Raw genomic sequence first — 24,830 nt, 5'->3', positions numbered from 1 at the left:
GTGGTTCCCCCCCACATATGGTGTATCATCGCACTCAGGACAAATTGGGCAACAAATTTTGGGGTCCACTTTCTTCTGTTACCCTCGGGAAAATACAAAACTGGGGGCTAAAAAAATAATTTTCGTGGGAAAAATTTTTTGTTTTATTTTTACGGCTCTGCATTATAAAATTCTGTGAAGCACTTGTTGAGTCAAAGTCCTCACCACACATCTAGATAAGTTCCTTAGGGGGTCTACTTTCCAAAATGGTGTCACTTGTGGGGGGTTTCAATGTTTAGGCACATCAGTGGCTCTCCAAACGCAACATGGCGTCCCATCTCAATTCCTGTCAATTTTGCATTGAAAAGTCAAACGGCGCTCCTTCCCTTCCGAGCTCTCCCATCCGCCCAAACAGTGGTTTACCCCAACATATGGGGTATCAGCGTACTCAGGACAAATTGTACAACAACTTTTGGGGTCCAATTTCTTCTCTTACCCTTGGGAAAATAAAAAATTGGGGGCGGAAAGTTAATTTTTGTGAAAAAATATGATTTTTTATTTTTACGGTTCTACATTATAAACTTCTGTGAAGCACTTGGTGGGTCAAAGTGCTCACCACACATCTAGATAAGTTCCTTAAGGGGTCTACTTTCCAAAATGGTGTCACTTGTGGGGGGTTTCAATGTTTAGGCACATCAGGGGCTCTCCAAACGAAACATGGCGTCCCATCTCAATTCCAGTCAAGTTTGCATTGAAAAGTCAAATGGCGCTCCTTTGCTTCCGAGCTCTGCCATGCGCCCAAACAGTGGTTTACCCCCACATGTGGGGTATTGTCGTGCTCAGGAGAAATTGTACAACAATGTTTGTGGTCTATTTTCTCCTGTTACCCTTGGTAAAATTAAACAAATTGGAGCTGAATTAAATTTTTTGTGAAAAAAAAGTTAAATGTTCATTTTTATTTAAACATTCAAAAAATTCCTGTGAAGCACCAGAAGGGTTAATAAACTTCTTGAATATGGTTTTGAGCACCTTGAGGGGTGTAGTTTTTAGAATGGTGTCACACTTGGGTATTTTCTATCATGTAGACCCCTCAAAATGACTTCAAATGAGATGTGGTCCCTAAAATAAAATGGTGTTGTAGAAATGAGAAATTGCTGGTCAACTTTTAACCCTTATAACTCCCTAACAAAAAAAAATTTTGGTTCCAAAATTGTGCTGATGTAAAGTAGACATGTGGGAAATGTTACTTATTAAGTATTTTGTGTGACATATCTCTGTGATTTAATTGCATAAAAATTCAAATTTGGAAAATTGCGAAATTTTCAAAATTTTCGCCATATTTCCGTTTTTTTCACAAATAAACGCAGGTAATATCAAAGAAATTTTACAATTGTCATGAAGTACAATATGTCACGAGAAAACAATGTCAGAATCACTGGGATCCGTTGAAGCGTTCCAGAGTTATAACCTCACAAAGGGACAGTGGTCAGAATTGTAAAAATTGGCCCGATCATTAACGTGCAAACCACCCTTGGGGGTAAAGGGGTTAACTCTCAGTTCTTGGTTATAAAGTGGGTCCTGAGTGAGGGATCCCTTTCTCTGATGTCTATAGATCCTAGTAGAACTTATATCACGTGGTCATTGCATTAAGGTGAACATTTTTTTTCAGTCATTGCCTCAAAACTGTTATAGCAGTTAGTGCCTACAGATTATGAGTAGCCGTTTCTTATGTTTCTCCAGTGCTGTTTGGGTGCTATTTAGGTCAGCTCCATTGAGGCAGAGCTGTGACATGTGAGTGTAGTTTAGCTATACTGCCTATGGGCAATCTGAGGTAGTCTGAGACACATCTCCATTGTTGGTTCATGCTCCTCTCCAGGCCGCCCTGCCTCCTAAGACAGACAGTTATGAATATAGTATCAGATATTACCCAGAATAACAGTGAGGAGTGGGATGACATGTATTACAGGAAGGATGAAATATTACAAAGTACATATATACTGCTCTGGCAAAAATTAAGAGACCACTGCAAAATGTTCCGCTTGTCTGATTTTCTCTTTCTAGGTATATTTTTTTAGTAAAATGTAAATTGTTCATTTATACTATAAACTTCTGACAACATGTCTCCGAATTTCCAAGCAATAATTTTTGTATTTTTTCCTGACAAAGAAAAATTGCCAAAAAAAAAAAAACAGTGCTTTTGGAGCTCAAATAAATGCAAAGAAAACTAGTTCATAATCACTTAGAAACAACAATACTAATGTTTTAACTCAAGAAGAGTTCAGAAATCAATATTTTGTGGAATAACCATGATTTTTATCACAGCTTTCATGCGCCTTGGCATGCTTTCCACCAGTCTTTCACACTGCTTCTGGTGCAAAAATTTAAGCAGTTCTTTTTTTTATGGCTTGTGACTATCCATCATCCTCTTGATTAAATTCCAGACGCTTTCAATGTGGTTCAGGTCTGGAGATTGGGTTGCCCATGACAGGGTTTTGATGTGGTGGTCTCTTATGTTTTGCCAGAGCTGCATATATATATCAGGGATAAAAAAAAAAATCAGCTGATTGTCACAAATATACTGGGGCAAAAGAGCCTTGGCAAGGGGAAGCTTGGGATTCCTTCGAAAGATACTGTACTTAGAGAAAAGAATTGGTAATTGATTAAAGCCCTAGTTATCACTCTAAAACATTATTGTGCCTATACTAATCTCTATATTTATACTATCTAGGAAAGGAACTGCTAAATTCTCTATCTCCTCAGTGTAAAATTGGAATCTGTTGATTGGTTTCTAAAACTTCAGTATCTTAGTATGAACGAAATCTTACCACCACATCAACCTTGCCAACGCATTCAAATCCATAATCAGCACCTCCATCGGTCATCTCTGTTATGACTTCATGGATTGGTTTGGAACAATCTTTTGGATTCACACAGTCAGTGCATCCCAGCTCTTTAGCTTTGGGAAACTTAGTTGGATTGATGTCAACTCCAATTATCTGTCTGGCACCAGCAACTTTGCAGGCCATGACAGCTGACATGCCTATTCCGCCAAGACCAAACACCACACAAGAGCTTCTTGGCTGCACCTGTCAAAAAATAAAAGAAGAAACAGAACAGCCCAATTCACTTTTCAGTTATCCTCGGACAAGAGTGGTCGATCTCAAGAAAAAAAACAGTAGATTTTTTACTCTGTTTTCTGGTCTCACAGCTTTACTTTTCAGAAATACAGATATTCAAGTAATTTTTATATTTTTAATTTTTAGTAGTATTTTCATTTTAATAATGGATATATTTGCCCCTAGTGTACTGATCTGCTGCATTCTGACAACATAAAGGTTAAGTACACTCAGGTACCGTATTATACATATATCACCTACTTTTGCAGTGTTGAGAACTGTTCCATAACCTGTAGAAAATCCGCAGCCGATCAGGCACACTTGGTCCAGAGGAGCACGTTTGTCAATTCTACAAATGGCAAATTCATCCACAACAGTATATTCGGTAAATGTACTTGTGGACATGAAGTGGTGGATCATTTTCCCCTTGATAGAAAATCGGGAGGTTTTGTCAAGCATGAGCCCAACATTTTTTCCAACACTAAAGACAAATACAAATTAGTTAATAATCAAAATATATATATATATCTAAAAACTATTCTAAGTAAAAATGCAGTCATTTTGCATTGCTTACATAGCTCTAACATTCTGTGACGCTTTAGATTTCGATCGCCCACATCAGTCTCTCACAATAGAATTTGAGCCACACACAGACATAAGGAACAATTTAATAATTAGCAAAGTAATGCATCAGTACGATTTAGGCTGCCGTCACACTAGCAGTATGTGGTCAGTATTTTACATCAGTATTTGTAGCCAAAACCAGGAGTGGGTGATAAATACAGAAGTGGTGCATTTGTTTCTATTATACTTTCCCTCTATTTGTTCCACTCCTGGTTTTGGCTTACAAATACTGATGTAAAATACTGACCAAATACTGATAGTGTGACGGCAGCCTTAGAAGTATGAAAAAACATGCAAGCTTAAAAGGGATATCTAGTCTCAAGATATTGATGGCCTTACTTAGGGGCCAGCACCTGAACTTTGGGGTCCATAGAACAGCTGTTGTAAGCCCTTGGGAGTACCGGATATAAGCAAATTCAAGGTGCAGTGCAGTGTTCAATGTTTACATCCGGATGCCATTGTAAATAATAGTAACTGATCAGGGGTGTTCATGGGTGCTGACCGTCCACTGATCGGATACCGATGTCCTATCCCAAGAATCCTCACTAATATGTTGTGATCGGACAACACTTGGTACAACTATTATGGCAACTAATAGTCAACTAATGTATCCTATGTCTGCAACATACAGTCAAGGTCAAAAAATGTTGGCACCTTTGAAATTGTACCACAAAATTAAGTATTTTTTCCAGAAAATTATTGCAGAAAGACAAGTTTTGTTATACATATGTTTATTTCCTTCGTGTGTATTGGAAGAACACCAAAAAAGAGGAAAAAAAGGCAAATTGGACATAATTTCACACAAAACCTCCAAATTGGGCTGTACAAAATGTTGACACCCTCAACTTAATATTTGGTTGCACACCCTTTGGAATAAATAATTGCAATCAATTGCTTCCTATAACCATCTACAGGCTTCTTTCATCTCTCAACTAGAATTTTGGACCACTCTTCTATTGCAAACTGCTCCAGCTCTCTCATATTTGAAAAGTGCCTTCTCTCCACAGTTGTTATATGAGATTTAGATCCGGATTTATTGCTGGCCACTTCAGAACTCTCCAGCGCTTTGTTACCGTTCATTTCTGGGTGCTTCTTAAAGTTTGCTTGGTGTCATTGTCCTGCTTAAAGACTCATGACCTGGGATGCAAATCCCAGCTTCCTAACACTGGGCACTACATTGCAACCCAAAATCTGTTGGTAATCTTTAGTTTTCTTAATGACTTGCACACAGTCAAGGCATCCAGTAAAAAAAAGGCATCAAAACAACCCCAAAACATCTTTGAACCTCCACCATAAAAAAACTACAATCTAGCTTATTTATGTCTCTGTGTCAGCAGTATGGTGTTCTAGGGTCTCCTGTCAGTGTTTCATTTAATTCAAATGTCTACGGATAGCTAAAGCTGACACTGATGCACCTTGAGCCTGCAGGACAGCTTAAATCTCTTTGGAACTTGATAGGGGCTGCTTATCCACCATCCAGGCTATACTGTGTTGCAACCTTTCATCAAACTTTCTCTGTCATCCACGTCCTTTTGTAATAGCTACAGAGCCATGGGTTGTAAACTGGATAATGTTGCGCACCGTGGACAAAGGAACTGCATTATCTCTAGAGATGGACTTGTAACCTTGAGATTGTGTATATTGTTCAACTATTTGGTTCTCAAGTCCCCAGACAGTTCTGTTCTCCTCTTTCTGTTCACCATGTTTAGTGTGGCACACACAGACAAACAATGCAAAGTTTGAGTGAGTGTCTTCTCTTTTTATCTGATTTCAGGTGTGATTTTCATATTGTCCACATCTGTTGCTTGCCACAGGTGAGTTTGAAAAAGCATCACAGCAAACTTGCTTACCCACAATTTTAGAAAGGTGCAAACAATTTTTTCTGGGCCATTTTGCCCTCTTTTCTGTGTTTTTTGTGTTAATACAATACACAAAAAGGAAATAAACATGTGTATAACAAAACATGTGTAATTTAAATAATTTCCTGGGAGAAATACTTCATTTTTCTGAACAATTTCAAGGGTGCCAACACTTTCGGCCATAACTGTATATACTTTGCCAAGGTCAAAGGTTTTCACATCGTCAGGGAACGTAAAGGGGGTTACAGCCCAAAACATGACTCCACTTGCTGACATTGCAGGGTTGTTGTGACATGGTGTACACATATACAGGGCGAGCCATTTATATGGATACACCTAAATAAAAGGGGAATGGTTGGTGATATCAACTTTCTGTTTGTGGCACATTAGTATATGGGAGGGGGAAACTTTTCAAGATGGGTGGTGACCATGGCGGCCATTTTGAAGTTGGCCATTTTGGATCAAACTTTATTTTTTTCAATGGGAAGAGGGTCTTGTGACACATCAGACTTATTGAGAATTTCACAAGAAAAACAATGGTGTGCTTGGTTTTAATGTAATTTTATGCTTTCGTGAGTTATTTACAAGTTTCTCTTTGTTTACAGCCATTGATATGTCGCAGAGTTAACACGTGAGGAGCGGATAGAAATGGTGTTGATGTCTGTTAAACGCAGTACCCGGGTCATTGCAGCAGATTTCAATGCAAGACACCCTTTGCAAGAAAACTGTCACCATTCCCATTTTATTTACGTGTATCCACCCAAAAAAGTTTGTCCTATCACTGAACATAATGTTCTGTGTAAACTGAGGGTCTTGTTCCAATTTTTGTTCTGCCCATTCTGCAAATTCAGCGTGCTGATCTGGGTCACCAACCATTCCCATTTCATTTAGGTGGACCCATATAAATGGCCCATCCTGTATATAGGTCAGTCTGAGAAGGGTGTGGGGAGTTACATATGAAAATCTACAACATATTTACATATATACTGTACACAAACATTCGCTATGTCAGTAGATATGTTGGAAATTTTCATATTAAACTCCCCACACCCTTCTCAGACTGACCTACATTTTATAAAGAAAAAGTCCATGGCAGCATCAACACCCTTTGGTGATCCCACTGGTCTTCTTGAGGATCGTTTATTATTCTATGCTGTATGCAGATGAGTTTTTGAATGTGTTAGTGGCCAATGAGATTGGCCAGATTCTCTTGGATCTAATCACCAAAACGGTGAATAACATATTGGGAAATAATGAAACATTAAAGAGAAAATAACATACTCATTTTTTTCACAGAAGTTGCTGTCTTCATGCAGGCAGGCTTTACACTTCATGCACATTGGACTGCACAACAGAATAACATGATCTCCTAAAATAAAGATAGATATAATAAAGATAGTTGTTAATATGGTAACAGTAATGACTCTCGTGAGTTCTAAATAACTGAAAAACTCTCTTTTTCATGAAAGTAAATATAATGTGCCACAATTTCCTCAAATGGTACAGAGATTCCTGATAACAATCAGGAATTGTGTTTATTTTGCTATGGATGTGACTAACTACTTTGGGGTCAATACAAGGGGCCTTTTAGGAATTTATTGATGTGTTTGTGTATTAAGCAGGTTCAAGTCAACATTAGTCGCAAAGTGATTAAAGTACATCTTCATATCCATATGCACAGCCCACTGAGAAAATTGAAATTGTGAGAGCCTGTATGTTTAAGGAGTATTATAGACATTTGTTGCTTTGATTTTAGTATATCAGTTTAATCAGTTACCTGGCTGAACTTTGAATACACCTTCCCCAACACTCTCAACAATTCCAGCTCCTTCATGCCCCAAAACTACAGGAAAATTTAGACTAGCCATTCCACCGCTCAGGGCATGGTCATCAGTGTGGCAAATTCCACTTGCACAAACCTGTAAAACAAACATTTTAGTTAGCCTAATGGAGCCAGTTATTTTTCTCAGTCTACCAGTAGAACATACACTGTGTATCATCCTCTGGTTCACTAGCTATATTAGTTACCTGGAATGCCAAACTAAAGCTATAAATTGGTACCCAGCTGGGCACGCCATGATTGGCAGTTGTCACTAAAAGCAGTAGAGCTTCACTTAGAGCAGGATGGTACAAGGGTATCTTCACATGGTCAGGGTTTGCACTATTCAAATCTTCATGGGATTTAAAGGGACTCTGTCACCTGAATTTGGAGGGAACAATTTTCAGCCATGGTGGCAGGGTTTTCAGGTGTTTGATTCACCCTTTCCTTACCTGCTGGCAGCATGCTGGCTGCAATATTGGATTGAAGTTCATTCTCTGTCCTCCATAGTACACGCCTGCGCAAGGCAATCTTGCACAGCGCAGGCGTGTACTACGGAGGACAGAGAATGAACTTAACTGAGCTGTGCTTTTATTATTCCATGCCAATCTTTTCTAGAGCATAAATGCCACATTCATGTAGATTGAATGTGAAATGCTACTGGATTCATAGAAAGCTAAGAACTTACAGATTCCACAGTATGTGACCATGGCCTAACAGACCATTCACAATACAGTGAAAATCAGATTTTATTTACTCCAGCATAGTGCTATAATGGTTTCATAATATGTTTAAAATTCATGGAAAGATTTGAATCATTTTTAACAATAATAACATTTAAAATATTTATTTTTCATTCTAAACCTAAATCAATGTTCTATCTTGTTTACCATAAGATAACTAAAGCTGTAGAGAGGTTTTGTCATTGGATTGTGATGCGCTATGTAAAGGTACAATAGTGGGGGGGGCAGGTTCAATCTACTATTGGCCAAAATAATAAAATATTGTGTCGTTTGACTAATGTGTGCAATCACAGAATACACCAGAGTAAGGCTGGGTCACACACAATGTATAAAAAATCTGTCCGATTTTGTCTTCCGAGAATCGCACAAAAGTTCTCCATATGATGATCCGTATCTCATTCGTGTGCAATGCCAGGATGCGTTTTTTTCTCAAAAAAGTATCCGTATGATGAGATTTTCTCATACACTTGCAAAATGAGCAAATAATGGCTGAGCCTTTCCTGTCACCTGCCCAATGCCTGAGAATTTCTCGCAAGTCACACTGATGGTCCGTGTGCTGAGCGATTTTTTTTTTTTCTTGCACCCATAGACTTGCATTGGCATTTCTCAGCTGAGATATGTGGACAATCGTAGCATGCTGCGATTTCACTCGCAAGGGTAATATGGATGAGAAAAAAACGGAAGATGTGAGCTGCCCGATAGAGAAATACTGGTCAGAGTCCAATGCGATTTTTTATCGCACAGCGCTCGTCCGTATTACAGACTAGTGTGACTCCAGCCTAATATGAGTCTGATGAATTTGTATAGGAGCAAAACCCATGCCCCCCCCACTCTACACAGTTACTGACACAGCAGTCCGCCGTTAGGAGGGGGTTCAGACCCCAAAATATTTTGGAAAGCATTGAATTAAATGGTTTAAGACTCAACAATTTATTCAATATATCATAATTAATAATTTATTTAATACATTCCAAAATATTATTGCCTTACAAGCCAATGAAAACTGAAGTCCATGACACATCAACCATAATTAACCCATTCACACCGCAGCCCTTTTTCGTTTTTGCGTTTTTGTCTTTCGCTCCTCTCCTTTCCAGAGCCATAACTTTTTTTATTTTTTGCGGGACGAGTTGTACTTTTGAATGACACCATTGGTTTTACCATGTCTTGTACTAGAAAATGGGAAAAAATTCCAAGTGTGGTGCAATTGCAAAAAAAGTGCAAGCCCACACTTGTTTTTTATTTGGCTTTTTTTGCTAGGTTCACTAAATGCTAAAACTGACCTGTAATTATGATTCTCCAGGTTCATAGACACCAAACATGTCTAGGTTATTTTTTATCTAAGTGGTGAAAACAAATTCAAAACTTTGCTAAAAAAAAAAAAAAAAAATGGTGCCAGTTTCCGATACCCGTAGCGTCTCCATTTTTTGGGATCTCGGGTCAGGTGAGGGTTTATTTTTTGCGCGCCAAGCTGGCATTTTTAATAATAATAAATTTGTGCAGATATGTTCTTTTGATCGCCCGTTATTGCATTTTAATGCAATGTCGCGGTGACCAAAAAAACGTAATTCTGGAGTTTTGAATTTTTTTCTCGCTACGCCGTTTAGCGATCAGGTTAATGCTTTTTTTTATTGATATATCGGGCGATTCTGAATGCAGCGATACCAAATATGTGTATGTTTGATTTTATTTTTATTGTTTTATTTTGCATGGGGCAAAAGGGGGGTGATTTAAACTTTTATATTTTTTTTATTTTTTTTCATATTTTTTAAAACTTTTTTTTTTTTACTTTTGCCATGCTTCAATAGCCTCCATGGGAGGCTAGAAGCTGGCACAACTGGATCGGCTCAACTACATAGCAGCGATCTGGTGATCGCTGCTATGTAGCTGAATTGCAGGCTTGCTATGAGCGCCAACCACAGGGTAGCGCTCACAGTAGGCCGGCATCAGTAATCAGTCTCAAGGACCTCTATGGTTACTATCCTGATGCATCGCTGACCCCCGATTATGTGACATGGGTCGGCGATGCGCTCATTTCTGGCCACACGGCCGGAAGCACTGGTTAAATGCCCCTGTCAGCGTTTGACAGTGGCATTTAACTGGTTAATGGCGGCAGGTGAATCGCGATTTCACCTGCCGCTAATGCGCGTACATGTCAGCTGTTCAAAACAGCTGACATATCGCGACTTTGATGTGGGCTCACCGCTGAAGCCCTCATCAAAGGGGGAGACACAACATGTGCCGTACTAGTACAGGCATGTCATGAAGGGGTTAAATAAGTGCACTTTAAGAATGATTACAGCATCTCAGCAATGTTTGTAATTATTCTTCCTATTATAACTACTTTAAAAGAAGAACAATAGATCTATTGTCTGGGCAGGGCTCCTACTGATGAATCTGCACAAAAAAGGAAGTTCAAATATACAATTTGTTACATTGGGCACTACAGGAAAGGTCTATGGCTTCATTCATATCTGCAATATGACTTTTATGCATAGTGATTAGTGTTGAGCGATACCGTCCGATACTTGAAAGTATCGGTATCGGATAGTATCGGCCGATACCCGAAAAATATCGGATATCGCCGATACCGATATCCGATACCAATACAAGTCAATGGGACATCAAGTATCGGAAGGTATTCTCATGGTTCCCAGGGTCTGAAGGAGAGGAAACTCTCCTTCAGGCCCTGGGATCCATAGGGATGTGTAAAATAAAGAATTAAAATAAAAAATATTGATATGCTCACCTCTCCGGCGGCCCCTGGACATCACGCTGGTAACCGGCCGGCTTCTTTGTTTAAAATGAGCGCCTTCAGGACCTGCGAATGACGTCGCGGCTTCTGATTGGTCGCGTGCCGCCCATGTGACCGGCACGCGACCAATCAGAAGCCGTGACGTCATTCGCAGGTCCTGAAGGCGCTCATTTTAAACAAAGAAGCCGGCCGGTTACCAGCGTGATGTCCAGGGGCCGCCGGAGAGGTGAGCATATCAATATTTTTTATTTTAATTCTTTATTTTACACATCCCTATTGATCCGATACCGATACCCGATATCACAAAAGTATCGGATCTCGGTATCGGAATTCCGATACCGCAAGTATCGGCCGATACCCGATACTTGCGGTATCGGAATGCTCAACACTAATAATGATGTCACAGCAATGTGCCAGACATATCATGCAACTGATCCATACAACTTGCAGTCGAAAGTTGTAGAAAACCCAATGCAACCCCTAAGAAGAATGCCAAATGCAGATGTGAACAGAGAATAACTTCACTAACAAGATGGAGGAAAATATAAAACAGCCAGCCATTTAAAATAAAGGTACATTTAAAGTTACATCTTACTTAAAAGCAACAAAATATTAACTGTAAGATTGGCGTATAAACTCCAATTACCTTGACCCGAATTTCATGAGCCTTGGGTGGAGCAACTTCAATTTCTTGAACAACCAATGGCTTTTTAAATTCATATGCGACTGCAGCCCTGCATTTTATGACCTAGGATAAAAGCAAAGCATTGTACTGACAGGTAATATATTTTTTAGCTATAATTACTCAAATTATATTACCCAGGGAACCTATGACTCCTGTGCATGAATGTTTCAATAGAAGTTTATGATTTACTACCTGTACCCGTTCACGAGTTGCTGTGGCTCAGTCTGGATAAATGGAAAAAATTAAAAGAGAAAACGTACATTTCTAATATGTTTAGAAAATCCATCCAAGAAGAAAAGAAAAGGCAGCACTCACCGATCCTTTCAAGAGAGGTAACTTTATTTGCTTACATTAAAATCTTCACGGCCGGGGGTGCAGATTTTCGGAGTGCGGCAAGCCTGACGACGGCCGTTTTGCGCCCACCTGGCGCTTCCACGGGTCAGTTCCATTGGTTGACTGACCCGTGGAAGCGCCAGGTGGGCGCGAAACGGCAGTCGTCAGGCTTGCCGCACTCCGAAAATCTGCACCCCCGGCCGTGAAGATTTTAATGTAAGCAAATAAAGTTACCTCTCTTGGAAGGATCGGTGAGTGCTGCCTTTTCTTTTCTTCTTGGATGGATTTTATGACATGTATCGGCTGATGCACCCATGATCCGGCGGCCACACTCCCATCGCAGTTGAACAGGCGTAATTATCTTCTTGAGCAGTAGTGCGGTCAGCTGTGCTCTCTTACAGATTGATCTAATATGTTTAGTTTTACAATGCTTGTGGGCATACAATATTTTTTGTTCTATTGTCTGTGTAGATATAGAGATTGTCTGGTTTTGCCGACTCTAGAACACGCAACGCATAATTGTCCATGTGAGAAGCAATCTGTGTCTAGATCTAAACCGCACCATTCTAAAGATTGGCCCTGAGCTTTGTCGATGGTGATTGCAAACGCCAATCGAATTGGGAATTGCAACCCCTTAAATTGAAATGGCATATCCGTTGGAATCATAGGAATGCGAGGAATAAGGACATCTTTACCTTTTGAAAGGTCCTGTCAAGATTGTTGCTTCTACGACGTCGCTCATTAAGTTCTTTACTGCAAGCTGCGTGCTGTTGCAAAGCTTTAGCTGGTTGATATTTCGCAACATGATGATTGGCATGCCGATTTTCAATTACAGTACGTGCGGTGGCATCCCTGGCAGATCGAGTGAATTTGAAAATTCTGTTGGATAATTAACTGCTTCATCTGCTTCCACAACAGTGTTGACGGACTTGTATAGTGACTGCCTCGCTTTGAATGTTAGACTGAATAATATTGTTAAGTTTGTAGACGTTTTTGTTCTTGGCCGCAAGAATTGCTCGTTCACTCAGCCAATCGTGATTCTTATAATTGGTTTGAATATTGGGAAACTTTTTCAATCAATTCTTCTTTTGATGCCTCTAAATTGCAGAAGTTATGAGGCAATGAAATTCATCCTGAGGTCAGACCAACCGCCACCTTTCTGTTCCCAATTTCCAGCAATTGATATGAGAATATCTGAGCTGATCGATTGTTTTGCAGTTGGACACACATATTTGTAGTTAATTTAACGTCTTTACGTGTCGCCACAAAGTAGAGTATTTCAGGCAAGCATTTATTTAGTCCGCTGGTGTCGATCGAGGAATTACAGGTAATGTTTGTCTGAAATCTCCTTCAAGCAATTTTAATGTGTTCCCAAATGGTCTGATGTTTCCGTGCAAATCTTGCAATGATTGATCAAGAGCCTCAAACGATTTTTTTTTTTTTTTGTGCGCCATGGTGCATTCATCCCAAATAATAAGTTTGCATTTCTACAATACTTTTCACTTGCCGGATGCTTTGGAAATGTTGCACTGTTCAAAAAAGCATGTTTTTACCTGTCACAGGTCTGCCATCTATATCATAGGTATATAAAAACACGCTCGTATTCAATGCCATTGGTGAATAACTTTCGGAGATTTAAGTTTTTTACGTTTTCATTTATATAGATTACAGATCTATAGCTTAGCAATAAATTAGGTTACAAAGCAACTTTTTTTTATTAGAAACTTAAATCTTTTCAAACACAAAGGTAAAACAATAAGAAATAATAAAACATATAATTAATATGTATCTAAAATTCTAAATGGTGACCACAATAATAGCATTTAATTTGTAAGTCTAATATGATGATTATCACAATAAGGCGCAGTCAGATGGACGTATAATTCAGAATGAGATCGGTCCGCAATGCACCGACTGGCTGGCAACTCTCCTGACCCAAGCGTGACAGCATCATATATTTCTATGCAGTTATCACACTGGGGTAGGAAGAGCTGCGGCCAATCCGTGCATTGCGGTTCGATTTATATGACCGACTGACTTTGTTCTTATCTGCAATCATGTTATGTTGCACTGTGTACTGTGAAGCTGTGAGGGGCATTGCATGCGAGGGTCGATATGTATCCCTGATTATGCATAGAAGCACATTGAGCCATGGGAGTGCATTGCAGTCACAGACATAGCTGTGGTTGCAGTGCAAAGTAAAAGTAAATTTTGGTCTTGGACAAGCTATTTGCCACAGGCAGATTTAAGAAAACCCGACATGGGATTTTATTTTTGGAGTGAACTACAGGATGGTAGTGAGGCAGTTAACTCCCTCCAGACGGGTTTTACAAGTGGCCCATGGCCATAGATCTCATTTAAAAACCATGCAGTAAAGCAGACCTGGGCAAGATGCGGCCCGCGGGCCGCATCCGGCCCGCCTGACGATTGTGAACGGCCCGCCGCTCCCGGCACCGCTCGGCCAGCTGCCAGAGACAGTGCAGCTGCTGCGCGTCGCTGGTTCCCCTTCCCTTCAGCCACTCCAGCGCCTGCGCCTCTGCGCCCCTGCACCCTGCATTCAATCCCCCTGTCCGCTGAGAGGCGCTGACCGCCGCTGGCACTTCCGCATCAGGGAAGCGCCAGCAGCGGGTGACGTCACTCAGCGTGACACAGGCTGCTGCGCTGCTCCGTTCCGCCGGTGTTCTGTGTGGCACTGCGGCTGTACTGAGGTCTCCGGTGGTCGGTGGTAAGTGCTTCATGCTGCGGGGATCGGGTGATGGAGCTGCCTGGCACCTGTCTGTCTGCCTGCATGCATGATAGGAGGGGGAGGGAGCAGCGGCCAGCCCTGGGGGGAATGCGGATGGGGGCAGCACAAACAGGACAGTATGGGGCTGTGGGGCACAATTATCAGGAGTAAGGACAGTATGATGGGGCACATGTGACAAATCAGGACAGTATGGGCCCCATACTGTCCTGATTTGTCACTTGTGCCCCCATACTGTCCTGATTTGTCACTTGTGCCCCCATACTGTCCTGATTTGTCACTATGGGGGCACAAGTGACAAATCAGGACAGTATGGGCCCCATACTGTCCTGATTTGTTACTTGTGCCCCCATATTATATTAGTCCGGCCCTCTAAACCATCCAAATTTCTCATGCGGCCCCATGGCAAAATTAATTGCCCACCCCTGCAGTAAAGGTTTGGGTGTGTCAGTATTGGTTTGCACGCTTCAGAGCAGGTGGCTCTGGAACATCCAGCTTGTGTGAAGTGAACACAGAGCCAAGGAAAGAAAGATGCCTGGCACCCCTCAGATTGACATAATAGTGCAGTCACCCCCGGTAACCGGTCTCAGATATATACTGTCTTGATGCCCCAGCTGTGATCCGGAGGATACCTGTTATGATCCATTCCAGGGTTTAATCCTGTCTGCCCTTTTTCCGGGCGGATCATGTCAAGGGTTAACTTTGCACTGCCTCATTCTGGGTTCCGGTTTGCTATTTAGCTCCCATGCATCATGCTGGTGGTGTCAGCGATAGTTCTGCCTTCAACGTGTGAACCTGATTCAGGTACCCTTAATTTGTCCTGCTGTGATCCCTGACTTGCCCCGTATCTGTTGACTCCCCCTGTCTGCCCACTTCGCTGCATTTCTCTGTTTGTCTGTTTGATTCTCTGGTTCCTGACTTGGCTCGTATTCGGACTCGCTTCTGCCTTCTGACTTTGTCTTATCCGCTTCTGACCGTTGCTGAACCTCCTGGCTTATTTCTGACCATGAGTACTGCTTATCCCTTTTGATACTTCTGCCTCTGATTGTATTTTGACTCGGCTTGTCTGACCACTCTCTCGTCACTTGGTGGCGCCTGTGCTGCTGCTCTGTGGTGCTTCTCTGTGTATGCAGTCTCACTTCCCTCTCAAGCTCCCGCTGGTGGAGGTTGCGTTATACTGCACTGCAGAAATATGACAATACCATTTTGTACATTATATGTGAGTTGTTTTGGACATTAAAGACATTTATTTTGAACTTTCCTGGGTCACTGCCTCATTACCACATGGTGTGAACATCAACGCACTACAGTACTTATAATTGCTCATTTTGCTTTTCTACCCAGCTAATTCTTCTCTTCTCCATTAGGTCTATAACATCACATGAATAAAACCTGACTAGCTGGATCCTTCTAAGCTCTATTTAGAAACAGGAGGCCAATTTTCCCTGTCTAATTCATGAGTCACAGCAAAAGTCTGTGGGGGGAGCAGATGGGTCAGAATTTGAAGAGTGGAATAATAAACGTACGAACAAAACACTTTCTGTTTCTACATAGAGCAGAGAAAAGAGAAGAATTTTACTGGGTAGAAAGGCAAAATGAGCAATTGTAGCTACACAGTACTATGTAATATGATGATTGCAGTATATTAAGAGGATAGCAACTCTGTGTCATGAGGTTACCGTGACAGTGTGGAGCCAGAAGACCGCAGTGTCTGATTGCTCCTACTCAGGCTATGAGAAGAAGCACTTCGGCTTAATTTAAAATGTGTTTATTTCTTCTGGCAGAACAGAGGTTAATCGGCAATGTTGGAAATATCTGTGTCCACACCTGTGCTCGGTTAGCCACTCCTTTTCTCTTTATAATCTGGGCTCTGTTACTAATCCTTGACAGAGCTAGCATTTGCTGCACGGCTAACGGCGGAGAGGAGTTGGTATGAGAAGGAGAGTTGAGGGAGTTAGTGACATTTACTTGGTTTGTATGAGTGGTAATTCCTTATCCTTCTCTATTTTGGTTTATTCTCCTACCTCCATGCCCCGATGCATTCCTTAGTTATATGTGAGTGAATATTTTGTATGCCTGAAGTTTTCTGTTAACCCTTGTTTGTGTTGCCTTGTTTGTCGGGTTGGTGCAATACAATGCACAGTAGCACCCCCTTTTCCCTGGGTGGGGAGGTGAACAGACGGAGGGCTAGGCAAGGGCGGAGGCCCCGGCATCTTCGCCATCTGAAGTATCCCGGGGAGCAGGGCGAGCTAGGGTGCCCCCTAGTGTTAGGGTCAGGGATGGAGCCCCTGGTTCTGGGTCACTCGATAGCTGTGTAGTGACACTCTGATGGGAGGAGTGCTTCTTTAATCATAGACAACACACAGAGTGCACACTGATTTAATCTTTGTGCTGTCCATGCTTTTCTCAGACCCATAGATTTGTAAGGGTAATATTCACCTATGATTCCTATCAGAAACATACAAGCCCCCATGAATTTTTGTGAAGAATGGTGTCTGAAAAAATCCCCATGGACATGTGAATAACTCCATAGACTATACAGGAAACCTGTTATTTTTGGAAAATCAACAGTCAGAAGAACTAGTACGTGAAAAATGGAAATCTTGTTGGGGCCCAAGGCAGGATTTACATATATCAGTTTCATCCAGTCAGTTTTTTTTAAGCCTAAGGTAGACATACCTGATGCAAAGTTTAGCACATTGTGCAATGTGTAGCATCCATATTAAAAAAACACGCATGCTGCATTTTCTGATCCCAGATATAAAATCAACATGTTGCAAGAATTCATGCATTGAATGAAAGAGAACAATCCCATAAAAAACGATTAGCGTTTCTTATCACGAAGATAGGAGTGGACGGTTCGTGAATGGAAATGAGGTCTAACTGGAACACTGCTAAATGGCATGTAGTATTTCAAAATACTTATTACAGTCAAACATGTCATTTAATACCTCTGTACCGACTTTTTGTCACCAGATTTCACAATATAAACTGCATATACTATTAAATAGACAGTTTACACCTGATGAGACTGGTGCACTCATTATGAAAATCCATTGTGAGAATCAGTGGTGGGGGCAGGGTTACACAGATTAACCTGACTGCTCGACGCATGAGACCCAGTCAGGCAGTGATAATCTCCTGCTGATAAATCACTCATTGTATCAAAACTACAGCACACCGTCTAATAAGCGACACGTCCCTGGAATGAGGCTCCTAGTCCACTATGTCATTCTACTCTTAGATTAAATAGCAAAAACCTGCTGACAGATTTCATTTAATGAATTTGGCTCATTTTATTCATGGTGTGTGCCTCCTTGCACTTTTCCATGGACTGAAGTAACATTTCTGGCATAATGCATTTTATCACTTTCAATGAATTTGATGGATGGGTGTAGTCACACCGTCCTGCCATGGCTGCACTCCAGCTATTTTTGCCAAAATTCGAAACATATTTGCGACGCTCTGCATTGCTGAAGAATTTGGGGGACTTTTCGAAATGATTTATGCCAGTTTTCTGGCAAAAACACTTTGATAAAATGCCACCTAAGTGTAAATCTAAGCCAGTCTGATTGACAACTGCAGCTTGTACTGAGCACAACAGATTGTGGTTGCTTCCTGGGGTAGACATTTGATAACTTTGAAATGCGTTGATAATAAAATACATGCACATGACAGCGTGGCAAACGCTGGGTGTTCGAGTACCCCATTATAGTGAGAGAGATCCTGGTACTGTTCTGGTACCCGAACATTTTTTAACTGTTTGTCTGAACCTGCAGGACCCGAACATCCAGGGGTCCTCCCATCTCTAGTGCTGGGTAGGGAAAAAAAAACCTCGGGAGGTAGTGCTTCTTAAGTGCTCTGTCACAATTTAGAGAACTTAATGTCTAATTTGTGTATGTTGAAAGTGCAAATTTATTAGGAATGCAGCGACAGATAGAATATATAAAAGGTGTCTACGGAGTTTCATCAAAGATCTGCATGCTCATATATGAGGTTTGGGAAGGTTGATCTTACTAATTCCCTAACGATATCACACTCTTGGCAGCATGTTGTATACCTAGCGTGGTTATGCACTAATACAATCATCTATTTGTAAGGGGGGAATTGAGTGGCTTTTGGCAAAGTAGAACAAAACCAAGCGACTGAATCCTGCTCTGGCTGCTTTATGCGCATATCTAATTTTTTTTTTATGCAAGTCAATCACTACCAGATATGAGCAATGCACTAACTTTATCTTTGAACAACCTAAGTGGCAACACTGTGCCTGCCAAAGATATTCATAACAAAGTGAAAGCTTTCCTGCCCCTCCTTCATGCCCAGATGTAATAGGAAGCCGGCATTCACACCACAGAATGGTTCTTGTGTGTGGTATATATTTATATATTTCCATCTGATGTCTAAAAGATATCGGCTTCAAGTGTTGACATTTCTCCCCATCTTTCATGTCTAAAGTGGCTAAAACATTAAAAATAACTGCTGACCCATACACTTTGATTACCAGAAAATCTTCTAAAACTAGTAGTGAGCTCGGAATTATTATTATTGAAACTACTAATTAAGAGACCATGCCCATTAGGGTTTGTTCACAGGGTTTGTGCACATTCTAATAGAACGTGTCTACAAGTGAGAAAACATTATCTTCCCTACTAAGGAAATTGCTTCAATAAGTAACATTTCACTCACAGAAATGGCTTCTGCGCTACTTCGCCCATTTTTGTCACCGTGTATTGGCCTCTTTCCTCTAATAGTCTGCTAGGGATTGGTGTTTTTGGGAAGTGCTCGAGCATACAACCGATTATATCGGACGAGTGTTACACGTGGCTTTAACGGATTGCACTCGTACCTGTGGTTTTCTATGGGGTTGTTCACATGTACATTTTTCTCCACGGGCCGTGAGGTCTGAGAAAGAATGCATGTAATCCTCACATGACTGTATCAGTAAAATGATGTCAAAGCCAAATACCAGGAATTATCAAAAACAAAAGACAAAAAACGCAGTGTCAAAAACGAGATAAAACACATGTCTAAAAAGCACTCAAAACTCAATGGAAAAAAAACTCTTGTTCCATAATCGATGCAGAAAATCTACAACATTATTATTATTTATTTATTTATATAGCACCATTAATTCCATGGTTCTGTATATGAGAAAGGGTTTACATACAGAGTTATAGATATCGTTTACAATAAACAGTATTACAGTGACGGACTGGTACAGAGGGGAGAGGACCCCTTCCTTGCGGACTTACATTCTTACATTAAAACAATAATCTTTATTTTTATATAGCGCTAACATATTCCGCAGCACTTTATCGTCACTGTCCCCGATGGGGCTCACAATCTAAATTCCCGATCAGTATGTCTTTGGAATGTGGGAGGAAACCGGAGTGCCCGGAGGAAACCCACGCAAACACGGGGAGAACATACAAACCCCTTCCGGATATTGTCCTCCATGGGGTTTGAACCCAGGACCCCAGCGCTGCAATGCTAACCACTGAGCCACTGAGCTGCCCACAACCTCGCCAAAAGCTAATTGTGCACACATAGCCTAAGGCTATGTGCACACGTTGCGGATTTGTCTCTGTAATTTTTTGTGCGGATTCTGCATCTCTTGGCAGAAATTCAGGTGCGGATTTGATGCGTTTTTGTGCAGATTTATGCGTTTTTACGCCTGTGGATTTCTATAATAGAATGGGTACAAAAACGCTGCAGATCCGCACAAAAGAAGTGACACGCTCCTTCTTTTAATCCGCAGCTTTTCCATGCGGAATTTTCCGCACCATTAGCACAGCATTTTTTTTTCCATAGATTTACATTGTACTGTAAATCACTTGCGGATCTGCAGCGTTTCTGCGCGGGAAAAAAACGCTGCGGATCCGCAGGGAATCCGCAACGTGTGCACATAGCCTTATAGGTCTATAAGTGCAAACCATGAATTGAACTCGTATGTAAATGAGCCCTGACTCAGGCGTTCTGTAGGGTGTTGCAGCGTATGGCGAGGGTCACATGAACATATAAATCAATCTAGTGCTATCCAATTTTTAATCAGGATAGCACTGGGACCAATGTTATTCAATGGGGCAGTGCTGATGACCGATTTTTTTTTCTCCACTTTTAAATCGGATGCCACTCATTCATTCAAGTCTATAGGTACGCGGAAAACTGCACTTGGATGACATATGAGTGCAGTCTGATTTTTGCAGGCTCCACAATGGAGTGAAGAATTTTGTTCTCCATCTTCTCCTCATCTGAGACAATCGGATCACACTAAGCGGACAGTCTGAGCAAAGTCGGATCAGCAATCCCTTCCTTAATTGGCACAATCCGTATTTGCTGACTGCAGGCACGGTTTCCCTGTTCATCATGCAGGTTGAATGGTGGATAATCTAAAACATGTAAATTCCCTCATTTCGGCTGCCTGAGCTATGAGGCAGCAGTACATACAGTTATCAACTATAACGGAGAGCACTTACTCAGAAGGTGGATTCCAGCCTTGAAAATAATAAATCAGCTTACACATGTAGTGTCATGTAAAACGAATATATTATGCATGTGATAAAATACAATGGCGATGGCTTCTGGATAGCACCGGATGATGTAATTAGAGATACAGATCTATAATTAACAAAATGAAAGCTAATTCGTGTTCTTCCCTATGTGCCCTTGTATTTAATTAGCAGATTAGTCTAAGCCCTATAGAAATGTAAAATGATTCCTGTTTATTTTTTACCGTTTGCTTCTACGCACATTATAGTTCCATATAATTCTATTATTAATATATTTATGCACAAAAAGTGTCTGAAAATATAGGATTTGGACAAGTCCAGAATTCTCTTTAAGATGGCCATCCAAAATGGTTAGAAATGGTCTCCTAGGTATGTGGTCAGAGAAGGGTTAATACGTACAAGACGTAAGGAAACTAAAGTCCGTCCACAATGAAGTCTGATCTAGATCAGTGGTGGTCTTCTAAAAGAAGCGGTCTTCTGCTGAAGTTTTCGATGCTAAGCATCAATGCGACAGGGTCATGAATACGAACTGTGTGATGTAACAGATTGCTATTCCATCTGTTATAACTTCATGATTTTAGTCTGGTTTTTTTCTGTCTGCTCCGATGACGTAAATGTAGTAATCTAGATAATCCAGCTATCACGGAATTTATTTTGACCGGCGTTTAAAAGTAATGTGAGTTTTGAATGTTATTTGTAGAGTACGGAATCGGACGAAGTCTTTAGATCCTAAACTGCGCGTTCCTGACTTTGTAAGTGGGTGTATTATGTGTGTGAGCGCAAATGGTGCCCATAGAGCTGTTTGCGCAAAGCACAGTGATCTGCTTATAAAACTGGGCATACATTTATTCTAAGACATGAGATCTATACAGGTGTTCACCATGCTATAGACTCGGCATAGCTTTTATAGATCTTACCATGTTGCAAGTTAGCTACACATTCCACTAAACTTTACATTTGATCCCTGATATATTTGATCCCCGATGGGCGCACGCTTGCTTACCTTTCCTGCAGTTGGCATCTCTGCTCAGATAGAAGGTCCTGGGAGGAAGGAGAAAGAGATTATCAGGTTTATTCTGCCTGACAAAACTTTTCAGCTATGAGACTGAACCAGGCACAGTTTTTATAGAGGACTGTGCCGAAATTTGAACACACCCATTAAAGAGCCTTCTTTTGGCAGCATTTATAAAACCAACATTAGCAAGAAGACAGCTTTCACCAGGTGTGACAGACATACAGGTCCGCACACATATTTCTTCACTACCTATTCTTTTTAGTCCTGCTGCATTTTTAGCAAAGTCATTCTGCTTATGGCTACTTCCACACTCCCGTCTTTATAAAGACGTTGCAATGCGTCGTTCTGTGCAAAAAACGCATCCTGCAAAGTTGCCCGCAAGATGCGTTTTTTTGCACATAGACTTGTATTACCGACGCATCGCGACGTATGGACACACGTTCCATACGTCGTGCACTGGATGCGTCGGTAATTGGCAGACCGTCGTCACAAAAAACGTTCAATGTAACTTTTTTTGTGCAACACGTCCGCCATTTTCGACCGCGTATGCGCGGCCGAAACTCTGCTCCCTCCTTCACGCTCATCACAATGGGCAGCGGATGCGTTGTAAAACTGCATCCGCTGCCCACGTTGTGCTAAATTTAGTACAACATCCATCGGGCCGACGGTTTGCGACGGCCCTGTACCGACAGAAGTGTGAAAGTAGCCTTAAGTGTAAGGTTAAATTCCCATAATGAGCTTTTGGTGAGTGTTTGATGCTGCGTATTTCATTTTTGGTGAGTGTTTGATGCTGGGTATTTCATTTTTGGTGAGTGTTTGATGCTGGGTATTTCATTTTTGGTGAGTGTTTGATGCTGGGTATTTCATTTTTGGTGAGTGTTTGATGCTGGGTATTTCATTTTTGGTGAGCATTTGACACTGCGTATTTCGTTTTTGGTGAGTGTTTGATGCTGGGTATTTCGTTTTTGGTGAGTGTTTGACGTTGCGTATTTCATTTTTGGTGAGTGTCTGACGTTGCGTACTTCGTGGCACCGAAAACTCAACATCTTACGGTTCCATCAAAATGGATGAGATTTTTAGTCATCTCGGTTTCAAATCCACAGAGTGTCAATTTCTCTTTTGGGTACACTGAGTTTTAAAGGGAACCTGTCACCTGAATTTGGCGGGACCGGTTTTCGGTCATATGGGCGGAGTTTTCAGGTGTTTGATTCACCCTTTTCTTACCTGCTGGCTGCATGCTGGCCGCAATATTGGATTGAAGTTCATTCTCTGTCCTCCATAGTACACGCCTGCGCAAGGCAAGATTGCGCCATACAAGTAGCAGCAGCCACATATAAGTAGCAGTAGCCCCTTCCCTGTGCAACCCTCCAACATTTAGTCCCCATATAGTAATATTATCAATGTTTCTTTGCCCCAAAAATACATCCACAGATCACTCACAATTAGTTCTATGTCAAAAAAGAAGAAAACCTCATTCCCATCTCCAAACAATTCCATTCAGCTCCTCAGAGGCCGGAAGTTGATGTGACATCACAAGATTGCACCCCTCAGTGGTTGAGATGACAGCAGAAGGTATTCAAATAAGTGCTTGTTTTAGTAAATGAAACTGAATTGCAGCTTATGGAATGTAGTGCACAGCCTTTTTAAATTTTGTCTTTTTCAAACGTAGTATTACAAGTTACATGCAATGTATGTTTATTATTAAAGATATTCTTATTATTGTTTAGACTTTTTTCTAGATTTTGGAACTTATCCCTGAAGCTGTACCCTTCTATGTCCTTATGTAATAGGTTGATATTGCATAAACTCAGTGTTTAGCATAAGTACAAGGAGTATTACAGCGCATTACATAAAGAAGGCAGAGAATGTAAAAATATAATGAACAATGTCATAATCTTAAGAAGGTATTTATGATGGATAGTTTGGAGTCTGTAGTGATGCATGCCAGGATATTAAAGGGAATATGTTAGTAAGGCCACCTCACCCCCTCCAAATTAAATATATTGGCATGTAGGTCTTTGAAAAGTAAATCTATCCAACACTTTTTATATCTTCCATCTGTTGCTGCATCAACAAGTAATTAACATTTTAATCCCTATGCACCTACGCATGAGGATTTTATGTGGGCTGGATGTGACCGAGCACTTAACAAGCTTTACCTCTTGAGGTATCTGCCTCTTAAGCTTGATTGACCGCTTATTGTGAAAAAGGCTGGAGGTGGGCATGGAGATAATGAAAGTCTTCCTCCTGAGGTTAAGTATTCTGTCACAGTCAAAGCACTTAACATCTTATTTGGATACGAGGTAAACTAATTTCTTGGGAATGCAGCAACAGATAAAATATGTAAAGGTATCTTTGGATTTTCATTTCAAAGATGAACATGCCTGCATATTCAGCTTTAGGGGCTTGATCTTACTGACAGATTCCCTTTAAGCATTTTAGATTTTTCTATAAATGGTGCAACTAAAAGGTACCATCTATCTTTGATGTTTTAACTTCCATATTAAACTTCCTTTCCCTATTATTGCTATGTACTAATCATATTAAACAGAATGAAAAAACGCACAATGCAATTTATAATCTACTAGCTGAGGAGCCCGGCATTGCCTGGGCATAGTAAATATCTGTGGTTAGTTATAGCACCTCACTT

The 24,830-nt window shown here is 40.9% G+C and overlaps 1 protein-coding gene across 1 annotated transcript in view; it reads right to left on the bottom strand.

The window, feature by feature from the left end:
• LOC138655812 (alcohol dehydrogenase 1-like) overlaps positions 1-22,314 on the bottom strand; it is a 34,981-nt gene extending 12,667 nt beyond the window's left edge. Inside the window, exons 1-6 of the mRNA XM_069743623.1 lie at positions 22,169-22,314; positions 11,542-11,643; positions 7,356-7,497; positions 6,860-6,947; positions 3,357-3,576; positions 2,805-3,065 (exon numbers count right to left, since the gene is read on the bottom strand). Of these exons, the coding sequence (XP_069599724.1) occupies positions 2,805-3,065; positions 3,357-3,576; positions 6,860-6,947; positions 7,356-7,497; positions 11,542-11,643; positions 22,169-22,186 (831 nt within the window). The 5' untranslated portion in view covers positions 22,187-22,314. The remainder of the gene's footprint in view (positions 1-2,804; positions 3,066-3,356; positions 3,577-6,859; positions 6,948-7,355; positions 7,498-11,541; positions 11,644-22,168) is intronic.
• Positions 22,315-24,830: the final 2,516 nt, after the last annotated feature.

This window comes from Ranitomeya imitator, chromosome 1 (genome assembly GCF_032444005.1).
Source record: "Ranitomeya imitator isolate aRanImi1 chromosome 1, aRanImi1.pri, whole genome shotgun sequence".
NCBI lineage: Eukaryota > Metazoa > Chordata > Amphibia > Anura > Dendrobatidae > Ranitomeya > Ranitomeya imitator.
The sequence above is the reverse complement of the archived record's forward strand: the minus strand, read 5'-3'. Positions and strand labels throughout refer to the sequence as shown.